Genomic DNA, 12,247 nt, shown 5'->3' on the forward strand with positions numbered 1-12,247 from the left:
GCAACGCTTTTGATATTCAAATGATCCTTTGTCATTTTTAAGCAAAAAAGACAAACATTTGCCAGTTTCATGCTTCTTAAATGTGGGAATTTGATGCTTGTCTTTGTCATACATGATTACAAACTGAATAGCTTTTGGACTGTTGGTCAGATAAAACATACCAGATGAAGACATCACCTTGGACTCTGGGAATTTATTTGATGGGACAGATACAGTGTGAAGGGGGCAGAGAGACGGGGTGACATGCAGCAAAGGGCCATGGGTTGGAATCGGACCTGCGGTTGCTGTGGAAAGGACACAGCCTTTGTACATGGGGCACCTGCTCTACAAGGTGAGCTAGTGGGTGCCCCTTTCTGACATTTAATTGACAAAAAGATTAAACAAGAAAACAAAAAGCAGATTAATAGATAATAAAAATAATCATTAGTTGTAGCCCTACTACATAAGCTGTTGCCAGTAGACACATTTCTACTGTCACGTGCTATATACCATCACATAGTGTGAAGAAAATAGCAAAATACCAGGAGGAATGGGAGAAAAGATTAAAAAATGGAGAAGATGTGAAGGAAAGTGTGGAGGGGGAGAAATGGGTGAGCAGTCAAGGAAAAAGGAAAGTGCGAAAGAGAAGAGGTGAGTGTTTGAGGAGTGCTGACGGGGAAATCCCTACCACTAGAACATACATTTCAAAATCAAAGACCAAGTAGTAGAGCGACATTCAGCAGCACAGGGGCCGGCTCGACAACAGCACCACTCAGCTGTGAGATCGTCTTATTTCATCGGCAGTCAATGGACAAAGGAGATCTCAGTCCAAAGATTGCTTATTGGGGAAACTGGGCCCAAGTTCAATGAAGTGTGGTTTTGGTGCAAACCAACGCTAAGCCTACATGTTCTGTTTTCATGTCTGGGTGAATATGAGTGATGATCTGTGTCAAGATGACTGAAGGACTGTCTTTGTCCATGCTGCACGTGTGCATAGAATGAACATGTTTTTCTAAAGTGAATGCGTGATTTAGCACTTAAGAGGTAGGAGTGTGTGTATGAGAGAGACATGGAGAGAAAGAACGAGCGAGAAGGAGTAGGTAGGACAGAGCTACTTTGTCTCCCGTCATCTGCTACCATCTGTTTCCACTTCTGACTAAGGCAGTAATTGAGAACACTTCTCGCATGAGCAGGAAAACATTTCTATCTACACACACAGACAGACACACACACACACACACACACACACATATAAAGTCACACACACAAAGAGAAAGAACATTTCTATTCCTTGAAGAAAAATGAAAATAAACCAATGTGGTTTCAGTGTCTCAAGATATCTGATCCATTCAAGGGGAAGCTAACTGGATTTTCTTGGACACACACACAGAAAACCCGCACACCCATACACAAAGACACACTCACACACAGGCTGGATGGGTCCTAGTTTGTGGTGAGGGATGAGAGGACCACCGTCTTTGTTCTGAGCTCCTGTCATCATCTTAAGGCTGAAGCTGTAAGCTCTAAAGTGATGAGCACGTATCACCTTACAGTTGTCCAAACGTATAAACACAGACCCCGTTACATATGTACAGGCATGATACACACTCACATGTGCGCACACACCTGCCTGCACCAAGACCCAAGGGGCTAACTATTCGTCATCCCTAACATGTTCTTGAATTTAAATGAAAGTCGAGTGGTAGATGAACCAAGAGGTGAAGAGAAAGAAAGAAAGAAAGAAAAGTGAGAAGACAGGCCAATAAAAAAGCAAAGAAACTTTCAAACAAGTGCAGTCCAAGCTAAGGTTGGATTCTTGAGGTTAATCTGATGTGACGGCCCAACAACCCGGCAAAAGCTTGACGCATTTCACCTCTGAGTCCTGAGCGCTAAAACAGACCCACATAAAAAACGCACATTCTCACATAGACTCGCACTCTCTTTCCAGCTCTCTCCAGCACACTCAGATGCTTTTAATCCTCCACAGCCTCCGCTGAAAACGTCTACTGTGTATGAATTGGAGCTCGAAGAAAACCAGCTCTCTGTTGACCCTGACCCGAGCAGTCCTTCAACTGCAGAGACGGAAAGAATGAAAATGGAAGGAGAAAAGGCGACAGAAGATTATTTAAGCTGCTGAAGTCATCTGACACAAATGTCCCTGAAAGCCAGTTCAGAGTTTGGAGATTACATATATAAAGGATGTATCACTGGAGTCTTGTTCGACATTCTGTGCACAAAACAACTGAGAGCACTCGATTCAATTAGAAGAACAAAAAACGAGAAGGAGGGAGAAGGAGAGAGAGGAGAGGAATGAATGTTGGTAAATTACAGGCGCGCCTGGCAGCTAAATAGACCCATCTGTGCAGAGCTGAGACCAGTCGGACATCACAGGACGGTCGCACACACCCACGCGCGCACACACAAACACACAAAGCTGAGTCCCCAGGGAGTGGTGATTAAAGCATTTATGGGAATAGTCATTGAGGGATAAAGAGGGCTTTATGATGTCTTTGTTTATTTCTTTGTAGGCAGAGTTTGGAGTGGCTGGATTACTGCCACTTCCTGGTGAGCGACTTATTTCCCTAGTTGGCGGGTCTGTTCATTGTCACATTTGCTTGGTGCACAGCACAGGTGTGTTTATGAACATGGAAACAACCTGCTCGCCCCCGTATTTGCTAATGATACACCAGCCACTTGAGAGAAAAATCCACCGAAAACACAACAAGAAAAATGTTTGGATAGGCAGAAGAGTTGAAGCTCCCCTTTTTTTCTTACTCTCTAAACACACACATGTGAAGTGAAAACTGTTGCCTGCGTTGGTTCAGCCTGAACACTAATTAACATTCAGAATGAAACCCTCCTCCCTGAACCTTCAATCACCTCGGCCAATCAGCGCCGAGCCCGCTTGATTGCTTTGAAGTGAAGCAGAGACGTCGGATCAGGGTTTAAGTTCAACCATTCACCAGCTTAACATAATATCCCTCCTCCTGCAATCATCTGATGGGTACACCTATGAGGACGTAATTGGCCCCCAAACTCTGGAACAAGCTCTGGCTTAGTGAGGAGGGGGCACAGAGGAGGAGAGGGGAGGGAAAAACAGAGATGGAAGATGAAGAAAGAGGAAAGGGGGGAGCATTGGGGGGGGGGGGGGGGGGGGGGGTTGCGCTGAAGAGCCTCAGGGGGAGTAGAGATGCTGTGGGGCCCCTCCATTTTCAAACATCATTAAAACGTATCTGTTTTGTGTCCCTCACAAGGAACACCCCTGCCTGGTGACAGAAGTGGGTCGCTCCACGCCGTCTCAGGCACATCCGGCCCTGCACGGCTTGGATTAAGCGTGACCTGCGGGGGTCAAGTGTGGTTTGGACTAATTCAAGTAGACAGTGGTCTCAGATTGGTGGGAACTGCCCCTCGTTGAGACCAATCCTCAGGTTTAAAGTGCAAAGATCAACTAGATAATCCTCCTGTTATGAAACACAAGACCATCTCACAGCCCAGGCACCTCTGTTCCCTCAGTCTGTCACTCTCCTATCACTCTATGCCTTCTCTTCTCCTCTACGTTAGATCCATTTCTATTAATAAATCATCACCATATTAAATTTTGAGACACATGTATAATTATATTAAACAAATAATACTGTTGCCAACAGGATTGGCAGCCGCCACCAGTCTCCATACTGCTTTTTATGGTGTATGCCATCAGGTTAGATTTAACTCTAAATTTACTGGATAGTTTTACGGCACAAACGGAGATGCAGAGTTTTACATCATGATACATGAAGTGCTGTTGAAGAATGGTAAGAGGCATTTAGCTAGGCACATGGTTTTCCTCAGGATAGCACAGCGAGGTAAAGACATTGTTTGCTTTGATGACATGCTGGAGATTTACTGGTTTCCATAAACGGCAGTGAGAGCTTGTCATCCTCAGCTCTTCATCCAACAGCTCACTGCTTCTACTTATTTCTCCTTGCAGTATATAAAAAAGTTCAGCTGGCCGTATAGTGCAGAATAGGGCGGGCTATTAAATTTTCACTACACGCTTATCATGGCTAAAATCACGATATCTATAAATTTGAAAAAAAAAAATATTGCTATCAGTGAAATAATCTTTAAATGTGCTTATTGTGTGTTTTGTCTCTTCATTTGGCGATTAAATTACACTCAAAATACGAGTGTAGGGAGACGGAGAGAAAGTCTGTGACTGTAACTGTACAAAATCTTACAAAAAGAGCATTCACACTTTAATGGATAGTGAAAAGGCGACCAGATGGCGTCAGGGGAGAGAAAACAAAGCGAGAACAGAAAGGAATTGAAATTTTTTAAGAGGCGCTTGATTATTTACACAATAGTGTGTGTAATATTTACATGATCTTACTGTTTCATTTTTAAATATCACCATTATTGTCAGTACCATTTACCGTGACATCCCTTGTGCAGAACATGTCCACATCTTGTTGCTCAGACTTGTTTTTGCTCCACTAACTTAGACATATTCCTTTCACAATAAAAGCATGCAACTATCCTTTACATAAGGACACAGATTACAACCAATAAAATACCCCTCCCTTTCCAAGCGTGTAGGAGAATCTATGGTGGCCTTCAGTGTAAAAATGCTCTGGGCTATTGTATAAACATGACAATGATGGAATTGGACCTGCTCCCTGTGTGAAGGGCTCATTCCAAGAATGGCAAGAAGCATTTAGCTCGGCACATGGTTTTCCTCAAGATAGTGCAGCGAGGTAAAAGACTTTGTTTGCTTTGATGACGTGCTGGAGATTTGCTTGTTCCCACAAACCGCAGTAAGAGCTTGTCATCCACAGCTCAGTCCTCAGTGTAGGGACATGAAGAGAAAGTCTGTAACCATAGCTGTACAAAAAGAGCATCCAAACTTTAACGGATAGTAAAAAGGCAACCAGATGGCGTTGGGGGAGGAAGACACAGAAAATAAACAGACATGATTTAAGAGGAGCTTGATTATTTACAATATAGCATCATATGTGTAATACTAACATGACTTGTTTTCGCTCCACTAAGTTAATAGCATTCCCTTTCACAATAAAAGCATTCAACTGCCCTGTACGTGAGGACACAGGAGAAACTGTCACCACAGATTACAACCAACTGAATCCCCCTCCCTTTTCCAAGCGTGTAGGAGTATGGTGGCCTTCACTACAACATAAAAATGCAAAAGGGCATCCTGGGCTAATGTAGACACATGACAGTGCAACATGAAAGAGGACCTGCTCCATATCTAGAAAAGCTAACAAAGACACATTGAGTCTTAGTTTCAGGCGATTATAGCTATGAATATTATTTTCCATTTCTTCCAAGATCCCCCTAAATCCTACACACTGGACCTTTAAGAGCTTTTCAAACAGCAGATATAAATGCAGCATTGATATGACACTGCAGAGCCTCTCCCAAAACTTGAAAAACTGAAACTCATTTGTCAGAATCTCCTTCCCTTCAGTTCACCTTTTTCTGTTTGTTTATGCCGCATCAGATGCACTTGATTTGCTTTGGTTTGCCTCCAGCTCCTTAAGAGAAACACCGCTCTTAATTTATGGCAAAGTCATAGCTAAGTGAAGAAATCGGTGCGCCTATTTTAAGAAGTAGAGGCAGCTATATTTCATCCAATTTAGCTTTTTGCCTTTTTAACTGACAATGACTAGACTGAAATAAGTGAGGAGGATTATGTTTATACAGGAGGAAGATAACATCGCCTTCATGTCGTACCACAAGGCGAAATAAGAACAACCTTGAAAGCAAATGCTTTACCAGCTTTAACCAATTTAATAATTTCCTTTTTCAGATAAGCAGCTGATAGAGCTTGTGCCTGACCCCAAAGCAAAGAAACTCAGAGAAAACACTTGTTTTTACAATGTCTCAGTTGATGCAGTGATATCACAGATCTATTTGTCGTATTTCTTTGAAAACGATGCTGTGTGGATGCACATAGAGCTGGTTTCCTTTCTGTGCACATCCAGGGAGGAGATGCCAGATCCCCTCTATGTTGACAGCTCATGAAAGAAGATATACAGGGCTGAGTTTATTATATATATTCTGCTCTCCAGTCAACACATTTCTTTGAGGGTAAACTAACAACACATGTGCTTTTCCGGGGCCGTGATTAGACCGCCTCAAACTGAACCATATTTTCAATAAAAGTAACTTGTGTGCTCTTTGGTTTTCAAAATTAGATTGAACCTTTTGGCTTAGCTACAGATGGAACACATTCTGTTCTTCTATAAAGACGTTAGTGGAAAAAAAAAGAAAAGAAAAGCATACACAAACATCCATAATATGGCCACACAGTCATCAGAGCATTTTAATAAAGTGAACTCGAAACCCTTGATTGCTTGAGAAAACAACCTTGCTTAGCTCTCCTCACTTCAGCTGCCTCTCTGCTGCGCACAACCATGAAACCGCGTGTGGCATCCTGCGATTTAACACACTGATGCTGAATAGTGGAGAGGAAGTGTGACTCAAGGGGAAATAGAATTAATTCAGCACCATTCAACAGCTCCTGCGCCAGAGTGACATACAGAACCCACTCTTATTTCTTTATTCAATGCACTTCGTCGTTCTTCCCTGCTCTACACTCTCGCCCTTTTCCTCTCCTCTCACTTCCCCGTTGTCATTTTCTGATGCACGGTGGCTGCACTCCAGACTCCCTTGGTCCCTATACCTGCAAAAGGCTAGTTATGTAACGCTCAAAACACACACATACACACAAAAATGTACACAACATCTCAGCTTATGTAAGAATATCTACCCTGCCACCCTGTCCCTTCACTCCATCCCCAAAAAATCGCAACCCGTACTAAATGGAGGCTCCGATGCCACACGTTTTCAGCGCAGCGGAAATAATTTGTAAATTCCCTCTGCAGACTCCCGATTTAGCAAGGAGCGCTGAAGAACCCAGTGCTCTCTAAAGCACACACTCCAGTGCTGCTGCTGGTAGCTCGGAGTCCCTGCTCGTTCCCTGAAAATAAAACATGTCAACCCGCTAGCTGTGATCAGATTTATACTTTCCGTGCCAGCGCTGGCATAAAGAGGAGATGGTTTTTGTTTGTGTGTGTGTTGTGCTGCATTTACTCACCCCCTCATTAGGATAAGCTTCCCAGCCCAGGTCGGCCAAGGCTGACATGGAGTCCAGCAACGTAACTGCAAGAACACAGAGGAGAGAAAACAAACTTAACACACACTTATAAAAACTGTTTATCTCTAAATCCCCATTTCCTGAAAACAATCATGCTTTCCACAGACAGTGAAGAGATATTGCGGTCTTGAACGCATCGCACAACATCAAAACCTTCCATATAAAAAATCCAAGATGTTTTCTTGATATATACAAGGGTGTCTTTTGTTGTGTCGGAGTACAACAGCAGTGGAATCACAAGCAATGGTAAACCTATAATTTCAACTTTAAGATTACTGTGGTTGTGCTGCAGCTGTTACGGTTCAAGGGGACCCAAAGTCAGTCAGTGAAACAGCATCGAGACACACAGAGGCAAGAGTATATTTTACTGTCATATTTACATTTTAGACATTGTAGTGATACTCCACCCAAATGCCTCTCTTGTGAGTACTGACCACTCGCCCCATGGGCTTGAAAAACGGCCGTTAAACACTTGAAGCTTGTGTTTTTTAAGGCGAGAGGGGTCTGTGGTCGAGCTGTATTCAAAGTGCTTACAATGGATTGTTTGGAAAGTTTTCATGCCACATAAAATGAATTAAAATGTTTTTCAAACCATCTACTTTGGTGTTCGTCTGTGTTCTCAGTACAAACAGTCACATTTTGCCAGCATGTGGCTAAACACATTGCTTTTGTCTTAGCGCTCTCTACCCTGTGAAGCCCACACGCAGGCCTGTGTGTTGGTGTTCACCCTGTTCGAGTGGTATCGCTGGATTAAATGGGTGTTTAAGTGGTCGACTAGTATGCTGAGAATGTCATCATCAGCATATTAAATGGTTGTGTTTATTATTATGCTGCAACAGAGGAAGTAAGCTGATGTGACATTAGTACTGTCTGAAGAGCAAGAAAGAGGGTTGTTGGGGTGGTGAACGGGTCAAACACAGGACTTTCACCCAGGAGACTGGAGTTTGTGTCCAGTATGACACCAAACTGCAACCTTGAATTACTTATGTCACCTTACAAACATAAAGTATTTATTTTAAGCCAAACCATGATGTTTTTTCTGAACCTAACCACGTAGTCTTTGCGTCTAAACCTACAAAAATGAAAGTGGAACATCAGTGGCATTTAATGTGCTGATAATGGCAATCTGAACATAGTAGTCAGTAGGCTTGTCACGATACCAGAAAAAAGCCACTGTTTCTAGCCAAGATAATGGAGAACAGGCGCTCGTCCTCGGCACTGACTGACACGCCTATACTGCCCCCGTCAGTTCCAAGAGGAATCGACACGGCCCGCTGAGGGCAAAGTTGTATCCAGTACTTACGGTACCCAAAAAAAAACAAAAAAACAGGTACCGACATATTTTTTGCGTGTTGGCATCGACTTGGTACAGAAGTATTGGTTCTCATGACAACCCTAGTAGTCAGTGCAGCAGGACCACGAGAAAGAGTTGATGCTACGAATGTCCGGTGGGAGGGATTTCCTGAGGCGGGGGGAGAGCCATGGTGGTCATGGGGTCTAGAGCAAGAGGAATGCAAGAGGAAGACCTGAGAGTTCAGGTGGGGGTGTGGATGTGCAGGAGTTGGGAGAGGAACAGAGGAGCTTGGTTGTGGACGGCCTTAAAGGCGAGGAGTAAGATCTTAAAGTCACTTTGTGAAGGCAGTTGATTCACAGCAATGACGATGACGACGACCATATGCACCAACAAATTTGACAGTTGACAAAGACAAAAACTAGAAACATTTCCTTTATATAGTTAATTGATTTTAATTAGTTTTGTGTGTACACAATGTTGTTTCAGTGCATTTTTATTTTTCCTAAAGTCTAGTTTTTATTTTTATTGCCGCAAACTAAACACCTAGTTTTAGTTTTTAGTTTAGCTAACTATAACAACCTTGACCAAGATTCTTGTAACCCATATCTATTAAGCTAATAACCACTAATAATGCCCATTTAATAGAGTGATAAGACTCGAGGTGGGTGGTTAGTTTAGAAATTATACCCTTTAGGTGTTGTAATGGACAGAAACACTTAATCCAAGCTCAGTCATTGGCTGAGATTTGTGAAATTTCTGTCAATATTTCACTTTTAAAAAAAAAGCGTACTCACAATTTCAATCCACAGCCTTGCCGCAATTCCTGTTTCCCTTGAAAGGATCAATTCACCAAAATTACAAAAAGCAAACAAATTTTCTCACTTTCCCTGAGTATACAGATGTTTTAAAAGCAGTGGTTCCTAACTGGTGCAGCCACGGGGTCCACATTTCTCTCTAGTCATTAGTTCGAGGTCCACACAGTTTAATACATTCAGCATCATACTGGTGTGTAATCATGTTGTCGAGCTAGTTTGCTGTGAAGCAGCTGTCTGTTAGTTACTAACTCTAAAGCAGAAAACAGCACGGAAATTCACTGTACTTCAAAATAAAGTATGTTTTTGACAAGCTTGACATGTTAGCAAGTCACTTGCGGTCCATTCAGAATGGACCCGTGACCCATCAGTTGGGAAACACTGCTTTAAAGTACACATCTGAAATTTCACCCAGATACAATAGAGTTGAATTCAGTTGTTTTTGTTGCACTCAAAGAATGAAAACTTGTTACTCTGGAATATCCACAGACCTTTCTGTGAACCCTTCACGTCCAACTGTATCGAAAAAAACAGCGCCCATAAAACTGTTGACAACAAGGTCTGTGGATTATCCAGACGTTGTTTCTGGTGATGGATATCTCCAAACCTCAGCACATAAAACTGAAACTATCTCCATGACTGTGTGACACCATAGATAAATGAGAAAATGTGTTTTTGTCGTTTGGGTGAGCCGGCCCTTTCAGCAACTTTCAAGCCTGAAAAGAGTTCTAATAATATAACTTTCATGCTGAAAAGATTTTGTTGAAGTATCACTTTAATAGAAGAGAGTCATCAAGGACAAAGTGCAAACAGTAGCTTGAATGTAGATTGAATGTTGTTTCCTGTGTGAGATCTCTCTGTGTGTGACCAGAGGAAGTGGAGGCAGGATGCAGGAAGGTGAGGATGAGGAAGGTGGCAGGTTGACCGGTGGGAGGCATAATGAAAACCTGCCCAGATTCTGGAGCGAGGTTCTCCACCTGTGTGTGTGTGTGTGTGTGTGTGTGTGTGGTTGTTAAGGCTTGGCTCAGTCAGGCCCTAATCAAGCCTTCAACACCGCTGACCATCAATATTTAATCAGTATCCATCTGCAGAGACTGCTGCTTCTCTCTTTCTTCTCTCCCTCTCTCTTTCAGTCACACACATTGTGGCTCTTTCAGGTTATCCTCCCTCTATCGAAATCTTTGAACCTCTGCTTTCAATCCATGGATCCCAGATCAGACGGGTGAGTCGCTGACCTGACGCAATTTAAACTGACTGCATCACTTTACAGCGGCGCACTTTCATATTCTCTCCATTTTTTATAAGCAGTGACCTGGAAAAACTCCTCCAAAGTAAAGAGAAAACACAGTTTGCCCTCCTGAATGCAAATGAGACTAATCACTCAATTGAAGAGGATTGAAAGTGCCTGTTTACAAGCCCCTCTGTGTATCCATACTGCCTGTAGCTATAACAAAGGGACTGTAAAATTGGTCCAACCTCCTCTTTTCCTATCTTTCCCCCTCTTTCTCTTCCCCTCGCACCCATGCTGTTCATCAGCCCTCACTGAATCCCAGCCGTTCTCCTCAGCTCAGCACACCGTGACAGCAGGGAGGCATGTCATGCTGTATTAGTGAGTGTACATGTGCGTATGCGCGTGTAACGCCGCACACAGCAGCGTCTGCGTGAGAAAACAGCGACGGAGAAAATAGTGCACACACGGTATAATGAAGCAGAGCGGGAGGCTGCACAGCAGAGCCCAGGTGAGCGAGGGAGGGAGAGATAGATTGAATGAGAGGGATGAGACGGAAAACAGTGGAGGAGAGGTGCTGAGCGGCAAAAGGTCACAGGCAGCCTCCAGCCCATGTGTGTATTCACAGAGACTAAAGACCATTTAGACTGCTTTCCTCAGTTCATGGGCATTTGAGTGGCGTGCAGAAATTGGACATAATGGTATAATAATATGTGATTTCAGGACCCAACGGAGAGACACACACACACACACACACACACACACACTCAGAGATAAAAGCTACCCATCAACAAGGTTCGTGGAATTTAGCAAAATTATCTGTTTCACATACAGTCGTTGCTGCCAATGATATTCTCTGTGACTCATTTACTGCAATACCTTTTCATGTGTTTTACACAGGATACAGCCGAGTTAATTAAAGGGTCGGTTCACTTAAATTACAAAAACATGTTCTCATTTCCCTGAGTGGCATTTTTAGTGCTTTAAACAATTTTTAAAAAGTCATCTGATTACAGTATCAATGCATCTCTCCCTAGAAACAGTGGGCTGATGATACATAAACACTGGGACTACTTTTTAATCAAGAAACTGCTGCATGTTTATATCAGAGTGTCTACTAGTATAACATGTTAAATTTAAGACTTTTTAAGACCTTTTTAATTCCACTTCAAATGACATTTAAGACCAAACTTGCAATGGAAATACACACCAAACATGAAAATATGCTCTTTCCAAGTACGCACATTAATGTCAGTTCAAAGCTTACCACGTTTGAAACACCTTCAACATACAGCGCAGTTTGCTTCATAAACACTTCCGGGCACTGATTTTAATTTGTCCTTTCACTTGCATTTTCCCATTTTTCCGTAGCTTGCAAGTTCCTAGTTTAACGATGCAGACTCATTGTGTGATCTGTGATGTGAGAACTGTGTTTCCTATAGCACCAACACTAAAACTTATATCTGTGATTAGACTAAAAAACATTTAAGACCCATTCAATCTGAATTTAAGACAGTATAATACTTTTCACATAACATTTTAAGTCTTTTTAAGGAACTGCGGCCCCCCTGTATATTCTGTGGAATATCCTGCGGAGTAAAGATGTGAATTTTCACCTCTTTATTCACGCTACAACTGTTTTTATTGACTCCAAACTACCAATTTACAGACTGCACAGATGTTAGCTGTTAGCTAGCTGGTGCATATGCACTGACTGTGTATATGAGCACATTTTGATCTGATCTCAAAACTCACCAAGAACTCAAGTTTTCTCT

General features: G+C 42.6%; 1 protein-coding gene across 2 annotated transcripts in view; it reads right to left on the minus strand.

The window, feature by feature from the left end:
- Window positions 1-12,247, minus strand: part of LOC117271950 (ephrin type-A receptor 3) — a 117,163-nt gene that overhangs the window by 85,638 nt on the left and 19,278 nt on the right. For both annotated transcript variants that reach the window (XM_033650532.2, XM_033650533.2), the window contains exon 2: window positions 7,079-7,143. In XM_033650532.2, the coding sequence (XP_033506423.1) occupies window positions 7,079-7,143 (65 nt within the window). The remainder of the gene's footprint in view (window positions 1-7,078; window positions 7,144-12,247) is intronic.

The sequence above is a fragment of the Epinephelus lanceolatus genome, chromosome 12 (genome assembly GCF_041903045.1).
Source record: "Epinephelus lanceolatus isolate andai-2023 chromosome 12, ASM4190304v1, whole genome shotgun sequence".
NCBI classification, from domain to species: domain Eukaryota; kingdom Metazoa; phylum Chordata; class Actinopteri; order Perciformes; family Serranidae; genus Epinephelus; species Epinephelus lanceolatus.